This window comes from Octodon degus, unplaced genomic scaffold (genome assembly GCF_000260255.1).
Source record: "Octodon degus isolate 3935 unplaced genomic scaffold, OctDeg1.0 scaffold00037, whole genome shotgun sequence".
Classification (NCBI taxonomy): domain Eukaryota; kingdom Metazoa; phylum Chordata; class Mammalia; order Rodentia; family Octodontidae; genus Octodon; species Octodon degus.
In genome coordinates this window covers 13470501-13493126 of record NW_004524613.1, presented here as the reverse complement: position 1 = coordinate 13493126, position 22626 = coordinate 13470501, and the positions used below count along the sequence as shown (strand labels likewise).

The following is a 22626-nucleotide window of genomic DNA, read 5'->3' as shown; positions in this document are numbered from 1 at the left end:
ATGTGTTTCTAATGGTATTAAAAGCAAAGAACTAAACAGAAACATTTGAGACCTCATGCATTTCACAGACTCTAGGGCCACAGGCAGTAATACAATAAACAAATCATCAAAGAAAATGTTTCGGTTGTGATAAAATCTGTAGGGGGAAAAAAAACACTCAGGCAGTGTGACACATGGTTACTTAAGATGTGATAGACAATGACTAGCAATTATAAATAGATGCTTTGATGGGCTCTGAATAATCTAAGTCAGCGATTTTTAAGGAAGCAAGAATGATGGTAGGAGATATACCTGCTAGATATAAAGGCATAAATACTAGAACCAACTAGATTTGTGGCTTAATTACTAAGTATTGGAACCACTTTGAGAGCTTTGAAAAGAAAACCTACACATTCTGGGATCTTATCCCTACAGATTCTAATTCAGTTGCTATAGGTGGGACCAAGGGAAAAGCATTTTTAAAAGGCATTTGGTGATTCTAATCTGTAGCCACTGTTGAGAGCAGGTAGGCTTGTATAACTCTCTTAAGAGTCTGGGATCACTCTTCCCAGTCCCCACTTGAAGAACCTGGAGCACAAATGCCATGATGATTGAGGAAAAGTTATCCTATGCCTCAGCTGAATGGGCCTGGAAGCAAAGGTCAAAAAAAAACACCTTGCCAAAACACAGTTCTCATTTTACACAAGTCCCATGTGGTCATTGCTCCCAAGTGGTCTGTTAGGGTCACTGTGAACACCCCTAGATTCTGTGTGCTCCCTTTTCCTTCAGGATGCACATCTCTCTGCCTCTCCAGGCTTTGTCACTAGGAGGAATCTCCCTTGGAAGGTGGCCTTTAGGGTACTGGAGCCACCTGTTTGACTCACCCACACAGGTGGGAGTACCTGTGAGATTGCATCCCATAATAACTAATTGCTACTTGAGATTCGAAAGCATGAGATAAGACTAACTCTGTGTTTCAGAGCTCCCCTGTAATACCACTCTGATAAATTTCACCTGATATCACATCCTGGCTTCGCTCCCTCCCTTCTTTCCCCCCTTCTGTTTCCTTTGACTACTTCCTTAACACAACACAGATAGTGGGACTACGTGTGACTTGGTGTTGCTGGAATCACGTGAACTGAGCCAGCCTCTTTGGGGGAGGACATGGATTGGACAGTCTTTAACCTGAGAATTAAAATTGTCTCCCTGTCTGCCACCTCAATTCACCATTGCCAGGGTATACCACTACTGGCTGGAGGCATCTTCCCTAGATAGTGGGCCACAGGAATTATTAATAATAGAAAGACAGCTCTGATAGATCTCCAGCCTCAATGCAATGCAGTCTGGTATGAGTCCTTATCTGGAGTCATGATCTACACCTGTATGGAGGAAACCTAAGGCACACGTGCAGTTTGTGTCACTGAAAGTTCTAAAGGGTTCACAATCACCGATCTAAACCATTAGCTTATAAAAGCAGGGAAGAAAGATGGAGAGAAGATAATGGGAAGAAGGGCAAGTGGATGAAAGGAATTCAGACATTTTATGTATGTGTCCCAATTCCCCATGATAAATGGAATCAATACATACTGGATACATATACTAATAAAAATTTTTAAAAGGACAGAGTTTTCTAGAACCTAAAGAGGAATCCTATAGATTCCAAACTTTATGGTATCTGAGGCAACTCTTCTCTGGCTCCTGGGGATTTGGGACCTTGGAACAGAGGGGGACGTCCTTGGCACAGATGTCAAGAGACCCTGAAATTGAAAATATAAATTGTCTCCTTGACCTTTGAGTAGCTGCCTCACGGCGAATGAGGCAGAGTGGAAATGCAGTATAGGTTTCAGAGTCCTAAAAGTGGAGATCCTCAGGGTAAGGTACACCAAACAAATGAACATAAACGTCTGTGTTCTCACTGAGAGAAATCGAGACAGTGACTTGGAAGAAGAAAATAGATGAGTAAATGGTGTATGTTGAGAGATGAACATTGTAAGGTATTCTTCTCTTATACTCTCAGAATGACCTACTTAAAAAATTCACTTCTCTTTACAAGTAATCCTGAATAGTGTTTGCAGCCACTTCTCCAAAGCAGAAGATATGACTTTGGGAGCATGTTCCTCATTTAGATATAATTTTATCACTACCAACAAGCTGAGAAGGGAGTGCTCGTAGATACACATATTTTCAAGACAATGATGAAAGTAACAATACAGTTACTATAGGAAACAAAAATAATACCCAGCTTCTTGTTTCTTTTCCCTGTGGTTTACTAACATGTATCCTTCAGGGAAAGGAAACTTGTACAACTAACCAACCAACCTGTGTTGTTTCTTTTCTTGTCCTCTTTAATTATAATTCCCTGGTCCTTGAGAGAGGCTGAATACCCTGGCAACAGAACTATCAGACAATATGGTTTCTGTCTTTCTGACTGAAGTTGCAGATTAGTCTCTGAAAGGACAAGCTACAGATGCAGCAGGCCTGAGGGAGCTGCTAAGTATGTTCTGGCACAATAATCTCAATCATATGTGGACCATATGTTGACTATGTGGTTTAACCTCCGAAGTATTCCTTTTTAATCTTTGTGGCTTCTTAAGGCTGGTTGGGATAGAGATAAGGAGTTGAGGTCACCAAGTTAGAAAAAAGGAAAAACATCCTCAGATTGTCCTCCAAATATTGTGTTGGTTTGTATGAAACTTTCCATATTATATGAAAATAATGGATAGAGAAGGAAAAAGAATACTGAACTATGAAGGCCGAAGCTGATGTTCTTTTGCTGCAGCAAAAGGTCACTTAATTTCTCAGATTTAGCCTCATCTCTAATCTGGAATTGAGTTGGGTCAAATGAACACAGGGAAATTCAAATTCGGGTTGGTAAGAAGAAGGGTAGGTGGTAAGGTTACAGGTTAACCTCTATATAAGAGCTGTGTCTTTCCCTAGGGCCTTGACAGAGTTTGAATATTCAGAACCCTATAGAACCCAACTTCTCAGCTGTCCACAATTGCAGACTGTTATGCCTGTCTTGGGAAGAACAGGAGGCCCACCTTGGGTTCTTCTTGATCCTTCTCATCATAGGAAAGCCAGGGGTAATAGGAAACGGTTCTCATGTAACTCAGTTGTGTCCCAAATTTTCTGATCAAGGAGATTATAGGGCCAAAGAGGAAAGTGATTGATGATGTGGAGTGTGCCTAAGGAGAGTCAGAATGACCTACTTAAAAACATGGAGAGAAAACATTCTCTCAGGCTTTCAGCGAGCGCAAATTGGTCAAGCAGTGGCCGTGATTCATCCACATGGCTGACACTGACAAAGGATCTACAAACTGCAGCACAGGGTTTCAGGATAAATCCTGAGGGAATTCGACTGACCTTATCAGATACAAAAGTTACATTTCTTGTTATGTAGATCTTGCCTTTTCTTGGTCTTAACCATCCAGCAGAAAAGTATAAAAATGAATTATAAAAAGTAAAGTCATTTTAATATGCTGAGCTGTAAAAGGCTCAAGTCAACAAATTCTGACATTGCCAGTCCTATGGATAACCCACTACTATTATGGACTACTGGACTATATTGGAATATTTTGCTGAATTCATGTACTACAATATTTAAATGACAATGAAATACCCTTCTCTGACAAAACTAAACAAAAAAAGGGGACACAAATGAACAACCAATTTGTATCTGTATATTCAAAATAGGATAGATGTATAGCTACTTTCTCTTAATCCAATGAATAGAAAGATTTGTTCTAATAGTGTTTGTGGACAGGATATCATGTTTGCATCTTGTACAATGAATAACTACTAAGATGACAGTATTCAATGTATTAATTATTGAAACTGTCCTACTAATTGGTTTTGAAACTGTCCCTTTGCTATTTGTTTCTCAATAAAATTATTTTTAAAAAATTATAAAAAGAAAATGGTTCTAAGGGGATGATCTAGCTTTTGGGAATCTCAGAAGCTTTTTGGCCTTCAGAGAGCAAGGATGATGGAAGCTCAAAGAAGAAAGCTGTATGAGAAACCAAGACAAAGGTCTTGTCCTGTGGGCATAGTAAACAGAAGTGATGGCAAGGTACAGAATATCATCTTAGTAGTTATTCATTGTACAAGATGCAAACATGATATCCTGTCCACAAACACTATTAGAACAAATCTTTCTATTCATTGGATTAAGAGAAAGTAGCTATATATCTGTCCTATTTTGAATATACAGATACAAATTGGTTGTTCATTTGTATCCCCTTTTTTTGTTTAGAAACATCTTAATGGGAAACAGAATCCTGTGATTCCTTCTATCCACTGATGTTAGAGATGAGACTGTTGGTCAGGAATGTGTGAGGGCTACATAGGTTGCATGCTCCCAAATCCAAGACACGGTATGTTTAGATCCCACTGTTATCCTCCGCAGAAGGGGCCAGGAGATAGGATGCGTCACAAAGTCACTTTTACTTTTTGGTATCCCTTGCCCTTTTCTTCAGACACTAGAGTCTCAAGAGTGATGGATCCTCCATTAGTCAAGCTACCATTGGCACCACTGCAGATCCAAACTTTTACCTGAGATTCTTGTTACATGAAGAGCAGTGCAGGTCCTGAAGACTGTTCTAAATGCCCCTTCAGTCCTAGCACATGACTTATAGTTTGGATTTTTAGGTCTTTATGGTGCTTTCTGGTAACTGCTTTGATCTTAGCTGTCCCAATAAACACTGTGATTGTTCATTTATGAAAGACCAAAGGATTGAAGAAGGAATGGCAATTGAAACCATTATTTAACTTAATCAATGAATTGCCTCAGCTAGTTTTATGAACATGGAATGATGTCACTCATATGTACACAATCAAATGTCACAACACTTGTTTAGGAGCCCAACTACTTAGTGGAGTCACATTCCAGGTAGATGTCACCCTCACTTGAAGTAAGTCACCAAGTGATGCAAGTCTTCATCTGGACACTGTGTGCCCCAGACGTGGTATGCACTCTCTGAAAGGTTGGTCCATCCACTCCCATCTCACTCACGTGAGCTCTGGGTTGTCAAGATCTCTAGAGCAACGGACACACTGCTTGATCTGATGCTCACCTTCACTCGCATTTCACACTCATCCAAGTGAGACAGACCCCCACAAGCCAACCTCTTTCCCATTTGCATGATTAAACATCCCATACGCAAGGAGATTCAGGGAATACTTGCCATATTGAGCATGGTACACATTTTTTAGACAGGGGCCTGCTCTAGCCTTTATTTTCCTTAATGAACTAGTCCTGTGCCTCTGTTTGTACATCAGTTAGGTGTCTTCACCATGTATCTTTGTATGAATAATCTGAACAAGGTATGGAAGCATGTACCTCCACCATCTTTTATTCCTAAGCAATAGTATAGTTTTTTCTGTAAGGCATCTTTAAATGTTTGGCTTGGGGCTTCTGCTGTGTCCGTCTCATTAATTTACACAAGTCTCATTTGGGACCCTCTGGGCAATTCATCTTCCATCTCAGATCGTGGGTTCCAGAGATCTGTACAATAAAGGTCTTCTAAAGAAAGAACATTTATTCAGGATAACTACACACTGTGGACATTCAGAGTGATGGGGAAACATTACCTAATTCACAAACATTAGCACAGCTTTTACAAAGAGAATCTATTCATTTGGCATGAAGTTGATATCCAATGAAAGCTCTATCATCTTGCAACACACTAGGAATTTTCTGCATACTTCTGAATTCTGCATACTTCTGATAATATGAGATCACTAGACAGAATCTCCAAGGAATCACTGTTTTCCTTGTCTGAAGTTTCTGCTTCCAGTCAGATGCAGTTTCATGCTTGCTTTCAGTCTTGATTCATTTCATTGTACATTCATTGATCACTTGCTTGATATCAAGTATCCTGCTGGGCAATGTGTGTACAATGGGGTGGTGATTTGGAGACAATTAAGCTATGATGCTAACTTTCTAAAAGGAGAGTCTAACCAGTCATACAGAGATCCCATCTCATTGATTGCAGAACCAATCATAACATGGCTATAGACTAATGAGGTAAGAAAAAAAGAGACAGAGACAGAGAAACACAGACAGACAGAAGCAGAGATACACAGACACAGAGAAAGAGACAGATAGAGAGAGATTTGAGTTGGGCAGGACTGGATGGCATTGCAAGTAGCAAAAGCACAGCTGGTGATATGGGAGGTGAGGTCCAAAAGATACATGTGCAATAGCATGGCATCTGCAGCAGCTGGAATTAAGAGGGCATCAAGAGATCTTCTGAAAGGAAGGCTGAGGGTCAACCAAAGGTGTCCACATGCCGTGATGATGGGTATAGTTGGATAATTTGGACAACTGAGAGCCTATGGGGAAGAATCATATGAATAGGAAGATCAATGGATGGACTGATTAACTGATCCAATCAATGAGAGGCAAAGGGCTCAGGAAAGTACCCAAGTCAGAAATGAGTTAAGAAAGGAGAAAAGAGTCAGGGCATTGCTGTTGAGGCAAGAACCCAAGGTTGTTAGTTAGAAATGAAGAGGAGGGACTGAGGAGGGAGGGACTGGGGATGAGCACTACATTCAGGCTGTGTCCACCTGACACATAATGCTGCCCTTCAAGAAGGAAAGGCATATAGAAGGAGGTGCAGAAGGTTTGTACGAGTTGGAGCTGAGATGAACTTTGGATATGTTCAGTATGAGCTGACTTTCTGAACTGTGAGAGGAGAGAGATTTCTACAAAACAATAGGTTTGAAAATCTGAAGCTACAAAAACAAAAAAAGAAAAGAAAAGAAAAAAAAAAGAAGCTAGTTGTAGACAGCAGTGAGTGTAATACTTCCAGATTGGGAAAATTGTGCTGACACCATGAAAACTAATGAGCCCATCCCTTGAAAGACTTTCTCATCTATCTCTTCTGTTTCCTGTCCAGTGTTTATCAGCTGGTTGTTAAGGAGGAGCGACTTCAGAAATCACGAAGGGCAGCTGACATCATCGAGTGCTTCTCAGTACCTGTGAGCTACAGGAATGCCTCTAACCTGGATTCTTTACACTACTTTGCTGCTGAGTTGAAGCCCTCCAACCTGCCTGTCACCCAGCCATTTACAGTGGGTGACAACAAGACATACAACGGCTACTGGAATCCTCCTCTCTCCCCGCTGAAAAGCTACAGCATCTATTTCCAGGCACTCAGCAAAGCAAATGGAGTAAGTATGGCCACAAGGAGTATGGTCTTATATGAATCTCTTAATTCTCAAATGAGAAAGGAGCAAAGCTTGAAAGATCAACAAACTAAGGCCCATGGGTCCAATCCAGCCTGATGATGTCGGAAGGCCTTGAGGGCAGTTTTCATTTGCTTTTTAGGTGCTGCTTATTTGCATATTATCAATGGCTGCTTTGACACTTCACAGTGGAGCTGAGCAGTTGAAACAGGACTCCCACAAGGACTAAAACAATGACAATATAAATGTCCTGTATCTTTTGTATTAGAATATGGAGAAGGTGTTGCACTTGAACAAAGCACAGGGCCTGAGTTTTAATTTCTCTGTTCATTGTAGTAACAATTGTCGGTGTGTTATCTGTAGTCTCACTTACATATATTAGTTGATCTGTGACTACTAGCACCTCTATCGTAACTGTTAGTTGATATTAAAAACAGCCTTCTAATTATTTCAAAAACGAGGTAACTAGTATCAAATTTTTTTGTTCAAGTAGGAAATTTGGTCATCATATCACACAGACGCAGGGCTGGAAAGGATCTCAAAGGTCACCCAGCTTCTCCCCTCTTACTCACCCACACAAAGCAAAGCTTCTGGGAACTACAGCATCACAGTGTACTGGCATTAGTGCTTTTTTTTAAAACCTGCAATGTGAGAGAACTCATTTTGCTGATATTGGGGGTGATGATGTCAGAGCTGTGGATCTAAGAAAGCTTTGCAATGTACTTGCTTAAATATATTATTTTATTGTAGCCTCTATACATTGCTTTTGGTCTATACTTTTAGGGACCTCTAGAGCCAATACAGTCACCTTCTTGGTTGCTATTTTTTCCATTATATAATATATTTTCTACCACTTACTACCTCTCTCTAAAGTCTCATTCATCTGGTCTTCTTTTCTGTAAGCAAAATATCTTTAGTCCTTCTAATAATACCAGTGAATATTTGACATCCAGGTTGCTTTTGTGGACATATTCCAGGTTCCCATATTTCATTGAACAAGCATTAATGAGCACTTTTGTATACTGAGTACCATGTTTCCTGTTAAGGTTAATATGTGCCCTCCAAGAGCTTACAGAAATGTAAAGAAGTCTGGTATATGCCCTGCTATGCAGTGTATCTGAAGAAGTTAGAAGTTCACTAAGAAAGGGATGCTGGGACAAAAACTAGATTTGAGGGGCTTGGGGTTGTCCAGATAGAGGGTTTGTCAGGGGCAGTCACTGCCTGGGAAGACACCTAGCTGAAGGAGCAGATTAATAGTTAGAAGGTCCATGGCCCCACTTAAATACCACTTTGATATTTTAGTTCTTCAGTTTTTAATGGTTCAAGTAACACTCCTCGCAGACAGTATGAAACCACAAAAAGGTGCTGCCAGATTGCTTTCCACCTGTCTGTCTGATTGTCTGATCCCTCTGCATGAAACACTGTGATGTACTAAATAGAAAAATATAAAGATTGGCAGAAGCATCTAAGGGCCATCCTTTTCTGAGATCTCTGTAGCCCACACAGGCCTGGTTCTTGTGTTAACATGACTCTGATGAGGCAAGACTTTCTCTACTCTTAGAATGCACCAGGAAATGTGGTTAGATTTTCATATTGGGAAAAGGAACCTGTTCTCCACTTACCCTCTATCCCATATCCTCCTAGATACTCATAATCATGCAATGGAGCAAGTCTACTGAGCCCAAGGCAAAAATCTCTCTCTCTCTCTCTCTCTCTCTCTCTCTCTCTCTCTCTCTCTCTCTCTCTCTCTCTGGTACAGGGTCCCATTGTGCAGATCCACCTTGTAGTGATCTTCCTGTTTTCAGCCTCCCCAAGTGCTGGGATTACAGGCATGCACCACCATGCCCAGTCTTGGGGGCCTGCTCAGTGTGCCTGGGGGGCATCAGCATAGCATCTGGTGCCGGGCATCAAAGCCCAGTACCTGCACTTGCATAATGACTAATTTATCTTACATGGAATCTTGGGCTACATAGGCAGCACAGCAGTCTAAGTGCCTGCCTAGGCAAACACAAGGACCCAGGTTCAACCCCCAGTACCACATGCTGTGCCAGCCCCACCCTAGGCACACCAACTAGCCACTGAGACTTGGATCATAGGTGTGGTGGTGCACACCTATGATTCCAATGCTGGGGAGGCTGAAACAGGAGGATCACTAGTCCAAGCTGCATAGTGAGACCCTATACCAAATACATAAAATTTTTAAAAAGAAAAAAAAAGATGCTCCTTAACCTGGGGCCAGGGATATAGCTCAGCAGCACACTGCCTGCCTGGCAAACGTGAGGTTATGAGTTCAATTCCCAGTTCCAAAAAGCAAAAGCAATCTCCTTAATCTAAATATGATTGTTCGTGTGGAGAAAACGAGAGGGAGAGGATATCTACTGGATGTTTTTCTCCCCAAACATCATGATAGATTCCTTTCTCTAGGTAGTATTTTTCCACTGAGAAACAAGAAGTCAGACATTCTGAAGCTTACTGGTCTTAAAAGTAGTTTCTACTATGGCTTCTAAGCTGAATAAGGCTATATAATTAGTTATGTCTCTAATCCCACATCACATGTATTCTTGTTTTAATACTAAGAGTTCTAACAATGACCAAAACCAGGAAAGAAATTGGATTAATGTTTATGCAAGAAGTCTTTGGAATAGAATTGGCTGCGCAGCACAAGGAGAAGAAAAGCAGTCAGATTGTGGCACACGGCATTGTAGTTTTCTTGCCAGGAAAAAAGAAACTAAACATTGCTTGAGACTACTGTATTTAGTTTTAAGTTTTGCTTGCAAATATTTGTGGAAAAGATCACAGGGGCAGAAGAACCAGTCTCATGTTAACAAATCTCTGCCTGCTCCCTACTGGGATTGTCCGTATTTGGTCTATGATAGCAGAGAATGAGAAGAATCCTACGGGCAAAGGGAAGTCTGGGGCATTATTGAGAAAGAAGCATTGTAGCCCGCAGAATCCTTATTACCCAAGCTGTTGTTGTCATGCAAATACATTGCAAAGATGCTCGGTATCCAGGGGCTCTCATATGCCTTCTAATGAATCATTCAAAGATCTGTTGACCAAGCAATGAACCAAAATAATGAAGAATAAAGAAATATGGGGGGAGGAGAGACCACAGTGAACATGAAACTAATCTGATACTGCATTACTACTAAATAACTGCTCCAAATATGTTCTAAAACTGAATGTTCAGTGTAAAAATAATTAAAGAGAGGATAGGTAGTGTAACAACAATTGTGATTTGAGTCTACAGCTCACTATTATGTCAACAAAAACTGAGAAACTGTTGCAGGATTGAAGCATGTAAACAAAAATATGCTATTTTTTTTCATGTTACCCAAGAGGGGATAAATAACTACTGTTTTATTTTTGATACTGAGATTTTAACTGCATTTTAAACACAAAAGCAGACTCACAGTCTACCACAGAGAAGCTAAAGAACAACAGTCCTCACAGAGAAGCAGAGAAAACAAAGGAAGCTATCAGTAAATGTGGAAGTCTGCTACTCTAAAATAAGACAAAAGACAAAAGCACTAGATTTAATGAGGAGAAAAATATGATGCTGTCTCCCTTCGTAAAGAAGAAAAAAAATGGTCTGAATCAAGTTCACCAAACTTACACGACTGAAAGATTAGAAACAAAGGATGGGGTACAGTTTTGTAAAGCTAAAATGAATTAAATGAAAAAGGGGGGGGGCATTTGTTTCAGGATAGTTGCAGACTAGGTTGGATAACTTGCTGTCAACCAATTTTATTCCTCCCTCTCCAACCTGCAAGCTTACTAACCACAGAGTAATAGGACTTTGGGGAATCAGATACTGTATCTTTATTCTATAGGTAGTAAATTTTTCTGCTTAGCTGAGTGGCTATAAATTCAGCCTTTTCAATCAGACCATCCACATACAAAATCCTGGTGGCTCTGTGATTTTAATCAAGCTACTTAAAGAACTAGATATGATTGATTAATTAAATGAACATCTGTCAAGCACAGCCTATATGTGAAAAAGGCAATTTTCTAAGTTGTAGTAATAGTGTAGTACACCAAACAGATACAATTCTGTCTTCATGGTGTTTAGTATAGAGATGAAAGACAAAATAGAAATAAATACACTAAATAATATGTCAAAGAATCCATCATTAGATATCATAGTGCAAAAGTCACTCACTACACATTGAGTATTATTACAGGAGATAAAGACATTCTATAAACTTTGTAGTGATCTATTAATGCACATTTTTATTCAGTAAAAATATAAGTATGAAATGTATAAGATATCACACTCAGGATCTCCTCAGGAATTTTTATGAAGATTTATGAAAGTGCCTTGGCCACAGGAACTTTCAAAGGAAATTTTATTAGTAACCTCACCTTTATCCACTGATGCTTTTAGAAATACAAAGTAGATTTGCACGTGGGAATATCGTCCTTGGTACTGAATTCCCAGCACTTGCTTTCTTTAGAATCAGGCCATATTGTAACCATTTGTTGTGGATATAGCGATAGAATACTTCTGTAGCACTGTAGAGCTGGGTGGACTTTGAAGTGTCATCTAATCTAAACCAGAAGATAAAAAGAAGTCTCCAATAAGGCATACTTGGAAGGGCTTCCTCTTGATTATTGCAATTCTCCGAAGTGAAAGGGAGTTGATTCCTTTGTAGAGCAGGTAAAATTAGTACAACTTTTTTCCTTACACAAAGCCAAATTCTGTCTCACTAATTCCCTCTCTTGGCTCTTTCTATTGATTTGAGCAAATCAATTTGCTCTTTCCCATGCCACTCTTTCAGAGAAAGGATGACAGTGCCAAGTACCCACTCTTGGCCACCCAAGTCATTTTATTGATATTGACCATGTAGCTCCTTCTTTTATTTGTCTCCTAGTGTGATTTATATGATCTCTAGATATCATTCATGCTATACACTCTCTTTTTTCTAATGCTCTCCTGAAAAAGGAGGTTCCCAAATTCTAGCCCTGTGTTTCAGACATTGGTGGGCCACCCTGGCAATGCACTAACCAATCTTCTGTCTTGAACATTTCCTGAAACATCATTTATCAAACATTCCAGAATGTTCTTCTGATTGTGGGTCCTTGAGACAAGCTTTTACTCTGCCTGCATCCTTCCTTTCTTTCACTGCTCACAGAAGCTAGTACCTTCTCATTTCTTAGGCCAGTTCTAATGGCAAATCCCCTGAGCACGTCCTCATCACTTCATACAGGAAGCCACACCACTAATAGCAGGTTAATCCATTCTTTTCCATTTAATACTGGATATATTTTAATTATGGCATTATTATTATTATTATAGTATATGAGTTATATAAGTAATGGAGTTGGTCCTCCACTTACCCTTTCCTTTCCCCCATAAGCTAACAATCTTCTCTAATGGTCTCCATGTTTCTTGTTCTCTCTCTGTCTCTCTTTCTCTCCCTCTCTCTCCTTAGATGGTACATATGAGATAAAATATGTAAAAATTGGCTTTCTGATTTTGGATTGTTTTACTTTGTAAGATGACCTCTGGTTCCACTCATTCTCCTGAAAGTGGCCTGGTTCCATTCTTTATAGCTGAGTGGTATTCCAGTGTGTGTGTATTTCATATACTCTTTATTCATTTGTTGATAGGCACCAAGAACATCTCCATAGCTTAGCTATTGTGAATTGAGCCACAGTTAGCATGAAGACCTAGGTATCTCTATAGTATGCTGACTTTAGTTTGTTCAAAAACATACTGAGGAGTTACATAGCTGGGCAGCATGGAAGTCCTATGTTGGGTTTTTTGAGGAACTGCCACACTGATTCCAGAGTGGCTATGCCAGTTTACATTCCTATCAATAATAGTGTTGTTGTCCCCCGCATCCAGAATGTATTGATTTTGTATTGTTAATGATAGCCATTCTGACTGGGGTTAGGAAGCATCTCTTTGTAGTGCTTTGCATTTCCCTAATGGCTATATTTTAATGCACTACATATCTTTCTCTCTGCACTGAGAGCTCCAAGCTTGAGGGATTCTGTCTGGTCTATTGCCTCTCTCTCTCTCTCTCTCTCTCTCTCTCTCTCTCTCACTCTCCTTCTCTCTCTCTTTGCTCATGCTACACAAGTGCTCTATTACTTCTCTACATCACCAGCTCTTCACTTGCCCAGGCTGGCCTCAAACTTGTGGTGCTCTTGCCTTAGCTGCCCAAGTGACTGGGATTATGGGTGTGTCTCACCATGCCTGGCTTGTTTATTTGTACTTATCTTGGGGAGCACTTGTTTGTTTCTTTCTCTGCCCTTGTACAGTGTTTGATATTTAATATACAATAGATACCCAGCAATCATTTGATCGATGAATGAATGAATGAATGAGAAATGAACATATAAACTATTTCTTGTCTATTAATATTAATTTCCTCACTTATAAATTGAAATAGTAATATGTATTTCACATATTAATTTTAAGGATTAAATAAGAAGTCTTGAATAATAAGAGCATGAAATATGTGTCAGTGCATGCTGGATTTCTATTCACTGAAAGTTGTGGTCTGAGCCATTTCACAATAGACCGATGAACCCTAAAGGACCTTCTTCCATTGTACTAAAAGACTTCTCTCCCAGACCTCTCCTTTCCCAAGCTTCAGGAAGCCTTAACTTCCTGCAGATCCTCAAATCATAACCAGAGTAACTATCTCAGTTATAAATAGTGGGTGGGTGCAGTTTTGCATTGTTTTCCCCCCACTCTTCCCAGAATGAGGTCTGCTGAATCTACTGTTCTCTGCATCCCCACTACCATTAGCCATGATTGTGAAGTTGAAAAGAGCGTAATTAACGGTTGGATGCAAAACAAGTGTGGAGAATTCATGCAAATATCCACCAGAAGCCACCTTTTGTTGGACGATGCTGATATGCATGTTCTATTTATGCAGAAAGAAAACTCTTTCCTTGCCGTGCTATTTTTCCTCATACAGGGGTACATTTAATCTAGATGATGCCTCTGCCAAATTCTGAGCTAAATACGAGAAGCAGGGAGTAGTAGGAAGATTATTCTCTTTCTCTGGCCTCCTCTTCCAGCTCCTGAACTCAGTTGCCTCTTGAGAGCTGTTGGAAGCCAGATGCTATGTGGAATGGTTTGCTGTGTTTCCATTATGATCACATTAGAATAATTGGGAAAATCTAAGTAGGGATGGGCTAGCAGAAAGTCTGTCTCTGAATGAAATGGAAGAAACTGTAGTGAGTTTTTCCCACGCAATGGGAAAAGAATGCTTGCACCTAGATGGTTTTTCTGTGGCATGGTGTGATGGAAACAAATGAAAACTCATCAGTCAGATTGGATTTTAAACTCTCACTTTTATGAATTTGAACACATTAACATCTCTAAATATGTAGCATGATTAATGATCCACGTCTTAAAACTTATTGGAGACAATTGTATGAAAATCTTTTGTAGCATCACAGTTGTCATATGTGTTCTGCACCTTTTGGTATTTTCCTTTGATTCCAGGTGACTTGAAGCATCTTTTCCTCAATCTGCCTGGTAAACTCCATATGGAGAAACACACTTTCCTAACTCGAGGGGACCTCAGCGTCCATGTACATTTCATAGATTGATGACCTCATATCTGAGGCTTCATTCCTCTTAGTCTAATAGCTCACATGTGGTTTCAACCTTGGCCTCTGCACCTGTTGGTATTTGGACATCACTTTTGGATGGAGCATTGCCCTTTCCACCCCATCTCTTGATTCCCTTGTTACTGCCTACTCACATGACACATGCAGAACTCAAGCAGACTGTAGAACAAAGAGCTGTAGGAGGCCGAAGTTCAGAGGCGTTAGAATTAAAACCACGCAGGAGATCATGGGGCAGTTTTGATCCTGGTTATTCCATCAGGCAGTTTTTAAGAAAAACATTTTTGAAAAACTCCTATGTGATGAATAAACCTCCTGTATTGATGAAAGCAAATGAAGTTTGTCTGTATCAACAAATAATAACAAAATCTCAATTTATTATCAGAAAAATGTTGTCCATATTCTGTTACCTATTCAAATAGGTCAGCAAAAGGAATATTCCTATCACTGTCACTCAAGGACTCTGGTTGATAGAAAGTCCCTCTTTATACAGTTACCAGGCTGGAGAAAGAGAAAGGTGGCAAATAAACACAGACTCTGGAAGTTTCCATACAAAATAATGCACAGCACTTTCACAGTCCCTTGGCCAAGGCTAATCACAAGGTCATGCTTAAATAGTGGCTTGTGTCTCCTTAGATGAACTGAACTATTTGAATACATCACGAAGATTGCTACACCTCCCATGATTACTAAGCTTCACCTTCAAATTCTCATAAAACCGATACCTACTCATGAAGCACCATATAGTTCCAAGCACAAATCCTGGGGACTTTCTATTACTGAGCAGCTGCTGTGTCTCTGATACTAAGTGAGATAATTCCACCTATATTTCTTCCTTGCTTGGACTCATGAAGACTGACTCCGTAGGGCTAGGGATATTTGGAATCCCCTGGCATCTGATCGAGTCAGTTACTTCTCCCTGAAGGAGGGGTCTTCATTGCAGCTTTTTCTCTTGTCCTCCATGCTCATCTTCTACTGAAATGTCTGGTGCTCACTGTGCCATTTCTCCAGAAAGATGGTCACACACACCCAGTGCTGCCACATGGTGTAATGGAGAGGTCTCAGCAAACCTTAGTTCTCCCACCCAGACGTGACTGAGCCAAGTAATAAAAATCTATAAACCAAAAACCCCCAATAATCTTTTTGCTGACTGGTCACTATAGTCCTAGATCAGGAACATATATCTTGATCTTTTAAGCTGCAGCAACTATGTGAGAGTAGAAGAATGCTGAACCAGACATGTGGCATCTAGGATTAGCACTGTAACCTTCCTGTAGCCCCTTTGGAAAACCTTGGTGTCCCTCTTGGTTCTTCTCTGTCACCAGGCCCTAGATCCCAGGTCCCATTTACCTGCCTAAGGCTCCTTCCAGTCCTCAGTGGTTTCATTTCTTAGAACTCACCTTCTGTCTCAGGCATCTCTCCTTCCAAGGCTCCCTCCCATCATTTGAGCATTATCATATGCTCTCAAAAACTCTGAACTTAGGTTGAAGCTCTGCTGTGACTCCAACTTCCCTACTCAGGTAGGAGGAAAATTCCCTAAGTGTCACCTTGTACAAATACCAAGATGAGTTCTCCCAGGTTGCTAATTTATTTTTTCACTCAGTTACAGTTCTTACAGATTTTATTATTGTGGTATGAGACCTGTGGGAGCAAGAACATTTTCCCTTCCCATACAAATAGACTTTAAATTCATTTGGAGAAGGAAATGAAGGTTACTCAGATGTTGACAGCTGATAATCTTGTCAGGCTGGGCTCTAAGACTTCAGCGCTCAGATCCCAGTTCCAGAAGGCTCATGGGAATAGTAGCCCTTGCCGCCATATGGCAGGACTCTGTCTGCATTGGGTCACTTCCAAGTGGGAATCTCCTGCATGTAATGGCCTCCAAGTGATGAAAATGTGGGAAAACCTCTGAATTTAGAAAATAGATTCCTCAATTTAAGAACTGGCTCTGCCATTGGTTAGCTACCTAAAGTGAAGTTTGTCTCTCAAACTTCAGTTTTCCCATTTGTCAAAGGGGGATGAGATGTGCTCCCCTATATGTGCTAGATCTCTCGTAAGAAGTCAGAGCAAAATGAGATATGTGGTAGGTATGCAGGCTTCTCTCGCTGGGAGGATGCATAGATGTTTTTCATGAGCAATATGGGGATTGATGACATATATCCTCAGATAAGGAGCATCGAAGAGAGGCTGGTCAATATCACAGGAACATTTTCATTCCAAACCTCATTAGTTCTTTCTATGTTATTTCTATGAAGTCTGAGGTTAAAATATTAGAATTAATGGAAGCATTTGTGCTAAAGGATTCTGTTTCTTGTGCTATAAAATGGCGTCTATTCTACTAGTTAATACTATTAAATAAGATTAATGAATTACTAAGTTTGTTTCATGTCAGCATTTTTGATGAATAGGGCCAGCAAGGACGCTTTCCTATTGCATAGATTGCCATCAATCAGCTGTGTGACCTTAGGCAAAGGACTTAAGCTCTCTGAATCTCTTTCTTACTTGGGGAACTTGGTACTGTTATTATCAACCTTATAAGACTAAGTATAAATATTAAGTGATAAGATGTAGGAAAGATGGCTGAGGTGCTTGGAAGATGCTAAATATTCAGTGTCCACCATCACTCTTAGAATATCACAGGTGTTAAACATGGACAGGCTGTAGAGGTGAACTAAGGAAAAAGATAAAGAAAATCTAGGGGAGACATAGACTTTTAAAACCCACTAATTAAATCTGAATAGATTTTGAACATGATGTGGGAGGAAGGAATTCAGGAAGGAAGCAAATCAGGAAGGCCAGTGCGTGCAGAGATGCCAGCTGACAGGATAGGTACCTGGAAGGGAAAAGGGGAGTGAGAATTTTTTTTTTAATTTTATTCTAAAGAGTAATTTTAAAGGAAGGTGAGGAATGTCATAGTACTTAGAGCCAGATGGAGTAATGGGGTAATTCTTCTGCAGGCCCTTCCTGAACACTGAACTTTGATCAAGTTCCAGTCTTTACACAGTGGCCTTCATGCTTACTAATTTATAAACTCCATTTATTAACATGAACCACACCTATAAAAAAAGCTATTGGAAACAATAAGCGGTGGATTTTTAGAAACTTAATTGCTTGTTCTCCCTTGTCCCGATATGTTTCTTATTTCAATAAATTCTGGGTGACCCAAACCACTCACCTTCTATATCTAATTGTCACCAAATCATACTTGTTCCATACACCAAATTTCACCCCAGTCCATCCACGTTCTCATCCCCAGAGTGCTCATCCTAGTCTTGGAAACTATCATGGCTTTCCTGAACATCCTTAACAGTCTCCTAACTTTATTTCCACACTGGCACTTGCTGTGTACCCATGGAACACACAAAGAAGCTGCTCTGTGAAAGGCCATGATATATTGAAACACATTCCAGACGCAAAACCCTCAGCTAGGTTTGAACCTGTGTATGCCAAAATGCAGTTAGGCGTTGCTGTGCATTTAGTGCTCAGCATCATGCTAAGACTTTTCTCCGCACAGTAACTAAGTAGATAAATATTGCTGGACTAGAACCAATAGGATCCCTTAAAATAGCCTGCATCACACACACACACACACACACACACACACACACACACACACACACTTCCCATTCTCCCACCAGACTTTGCCAGCCTTAATCCCCTGCTCAATCTTACAACACCTGCTGGCCCTGCCATTAACATCAACAAATAATGAAAAGCTGTACTAATAACAATTATCATAATAAATTGGCCTTTGATTACATCTGTCATCTGAGAATTTCAAAGACTTTACAAACATCAATTAGTAATTACAGCTCCATGGATGGCTAACAGGGAGCAGGGATCATTAAGGTCAGATAAGAGCTGTGCAGGGACAGAAGAGACAGCTCTGGCTCAGACTGGTTCAGACGTGGGGGTCGCTGGCTCTTGATGGAGAGTCTAACGCCCTCTTCATGGTGCCCAGAGGAACCGCATTTCTGGCATCCCAATTAGGGGATACTTTTTACAGCTATTCCTTAGCCTTGAGTTTCTGTTGCTAAGGAATGAGAGGCATGAAATGTAGTATGAGAAAACAGCCTATAGATTGTCCTGCTCTATTTGTTTTTAGAAAAAGAAGATAAAGTCCAGTATGGAGAAGTGATTTACTCCAGATGAGAACCATGACTTAAACCCAGTTCTTAAGAAAATTAAAATTAAAATTAAACCCAGTTCTTCCACATCCCATCTTCACTTGTTTGCTCAGCAAATACTGATCCTTAGGTACTTTCTCCTCTCAGGAGATGTTGTTGATGGTGATCATTATCCCATAGTCTTTTATTAAGGGCTTACCCTGAGTCAGGATGGAATACACATGGAGAAAAGATAAAGCCCCTGCCCTCCAGGAACCCTCATTCCAGTGGGAAAGACAGGTATGAAAATTAATGTGTGTAATAAACAGCATCAGGTATTGTAGTGGCAGAATACTGGGTGTGTAGCTATAAGCCTGAAGGTGGAAGTACCTGAGAAAATCCTTAGAAAAAGTGACATTTTAAAAAATTATTCATTTGACACAAGATCTCACTACACAGTTCAGACTCATAGTGATTCTCCTGTCTCAGGCTCCCCAGCACTGGGATTACAGGTGTGCACCACCACGCTCAGTTTTGGTGGCTGGTATGCTGTGCCCAGGGCTCCAGGGCCAGCATGGCATTCAGTGCCAGAGATCAAACCTTGGCCTTTGTGCTTACCAGGCAGCTCTTAGACTGCCAAGCTATCTCACTAACCCAGAAGTGATATTTGAGTTCAATATTGAAGTGGATATTTTCTAGGCAACAAGGAGATGGAGGAGATATCTTGCATTTAAGCCCCCAAATTGAGGGCCCCATGATACATCTAGGAAGATTTGCTTGGATTGGAGAATATGGAGGAAAAAAAGAACAAGAGAGAAAAGATGTGAGAGGTGTTCTTCTGTGCCATGCTGAAGAGTTTGGAATTATTTCTGATAAGAATGGGGAAAATTAGAAAATTGCCTTGGTGATAATTCCAGTATTGATTTGCTATGATCATAGAGTCATGCATGAATACTTCCCTGCCTTATCCAGGTACTTGTGCACACAAAATTTTGTCTACCCTAGTGAGTGGTTCAGAAGATATTGCTCCTCTCTAGAGATGAGATCCCTCTGCTAGAGGAAGATTCAGGAAGCTACTCAGGGAATTACTCAAGGTCAGTCAACCAACGACAAACAAAATTGAAATTTTGAAAGGCTAATTTCATTCATGATTTGAGACATTTACTTTAGTTTGTATTAGAGAGAAAATGAAAGAGATAAGAGATTCATCTGCTTCCAAGATTTTTTGATAGTAAATACAAAAGTTGACAATTGAAAGTAAATAAGATCCAAAAGTACAATAGATATTGTGAAAGAGAAACAGACTACTCAAAGGGAAATAACAACTAAGGGGGGAAGAAGAAGAGAAAGAAAGGAAAGATAGATAGATGATAGATAGATAGATAGATAGATAGATAGATAGATGATAGATAGATAGATAGATAGATAGATAGATAGATAGATAGACAGATAGATAGATAGTCACACAGACAGACAGACAAGATAGCTAAGATAATTGTACTACTAATTTCTATAGTTTATTGAAAGGAACAGTTAGTGGTTATAGTGTTTGATCAATATTACATCCCTATGTCTCATAACCTGCACAATTACTGTGAAGATAATGTACAATATAACAACCATTGTTAATTTCCTATCATCTTCTTTTGAAATTCTGTAGCATTTTCATTGTCCTTTTAATTCTCCTTGAAATAAAAAAAGAAATTGATAATCAACAACCAGAAAATGCACGCATAAATAGTTTCATATTGTAATGCACCAGATTTGTGAAGACTAACGTGACAAAGGGCAGATGGAGAGTGTGACTCTGAATGGAATCATCAAGAAAAGTATTATGGAGGGGGTGACGTGGACCTCGGACCTTAAGCAGTGAAGGTGTTCAGTCACTTGAGGCAGAAGGAGTAGGAAATGGGAAGCACCCAAGGACAAGCTATGCTGAGCATGTTGGGGGATCATAAACCATCAGTGTGTCTTGAAGTGAGGCATAGAAAGGGCAAGAGGAGACAGCATTGCTGTTTATATGGAGCAATGAGGGGAAGAGGAAGACTTGGGATTTTTATCTTTAATTCCTTGGGAGTCCTTAGAGAGTTGTAAAAGTGACCAGGGAGAGCTTAGGTAATCAAAAGGGTACTCTGGCTAACAAGGAGAGGAGATTCTTTCCCTGAGCCAAGAAAGACTGCAGGTGGGCTGATTAGAATGTGAAAATGGCCATACTCCAAAAGTTGTTATACAGATTCAATGAAATTCCAATTAAAATACCATTAGGATACCTCAGAGATTTAGAGAAGACTTTCCTAAAATTCATCTGGAACCAGAAGAGATCTACAATACCAAAAACAATTGCTCAATAGCTGGGCAACAAAGGAAGGGCAGGAGGCATCACAATTCCTGATTTGAAATTATACTGCAAAGCTACTGTGACAAAAATCAGCATGGTACTGGAATAAAAACAGACCTGAGAATCAGTAGAACAAATTAGAAGAAACAGACACAACTACAAATACATTGAGCCACCTTATCTTTGACAAAGGGGCCAAACGTGTTTACTGGAGGAAAGATAGCCTCTTTAATAAATGGTATTGGAAAAACTGACCCTCCACAGCTGAAGGCTGAAAATTGACCAGTGCCTATCACCATTCACTGAAGTCAAAATGGATCAAAGATTTAAATATTAAAACAGAAGCACTAAGTCTATTGGAGGAGAAAGTAGGTAGAAATCTTGAAGAGATAGGGGTAGGCAGAGATTTCATGAAGAAAAAACAAACTTCTTGAGAAATACTTCAAAGAATTAACAGCTGTGAGCTCACCTTATTGAAAAGATTTTGCACACCAAAAGAAATCACCACCAGAGTAAAACAAAAACTCATGAATTTGGAAAAAAACTTAGCCAACTGTCTCTCTGACGAAGGACTTCTGTCTAGAATATATAAAGAATTAAAGAAAATACAGCCCCCCAAATTCAAAGATGCAATCAAATATGGACATCTGAGATGAGCACATACTTCTTAGGTGAAGAAATACAAATCGAAAATATATATATGAAAAAATGCCCATCATCATTGGTCATTTGAGAAATGCAAATTAAAACAACACTGAGAGTCCATCTCACCCTAGAAAGAATGGCTATCATCAAAAAGTGAATCAAAGAGCACCAAATAGCTCAGTGGATTAAAGCACCTGCAAGCAGGTGCAGGGCCAGGGGTTCCATCCCCAGGCCTGCAGTGCGGCCCCGCCCCCTGGGGGGGGTGCTGAGACACCAATTGACACTGAGTGTGGTGGTGCGCCTGTAATCCCAGCTCTTTGAAGGTTGTAAACAGGTGGATCACTGTGAGTCCCATCTAGTACTGAGACTCTGAACATCCTATAGACCCTTCCCTAAAATAAAAAATGAATAAATAAATAATAAGTGAACCAATAACAAATGCTGGAGAGGCTGTTGGGAAAAGAACCCTTCTCCACTGTTGGTGGGAATGTAGTCTGGTGCAACCATTATGGAAATTTATGTAGAGATTCCTCAAGAAACTAGGTTTAGAGACCCCGTCCTAGCCCAGATCCGGTGAGTGTGCGGAGAGCTTCCTGCTAACCTGCATCAGCGGGACCAGTCCCAGCCCAGGCGCAGCGTGGGCCGGACCCTCTCCCACCCCCTTGGACCGCGCCCCAATACTCCGCAGTACCTCCCCCAACACGCCCACCAAGTAGGAATTTCTGCCGAGTTCCGGGAACCCCCAGACCCAGTCCTAGCCCAGGGGCATAACAGGTT

The 22626-nt window shown here is 40.3% G+C and overlaps 1 protein-coding gene across 1 annotated transcript in view; it reads left to right on the top strand.

Annotated features, from left to right (window-relative positions):
- Ptprt (protein tyrosine phosphatase, receptor type T) overlaps positions 1-22626 on the top strand; it is an 868923-nt gene that overhangs the window by 604094 nt on the left and 242203 nt on the right. Inside the window, exon 12 of the mRNA XM_023714963.1 lies at positions 6879-7152. Within this exon, the coding sequence (XP_023570731.1) occupies positions 6879-7152 (274 nt within the window). The remainder of the gene's footprint in view (positions 1-6878; positions 7153-22626) is intronic.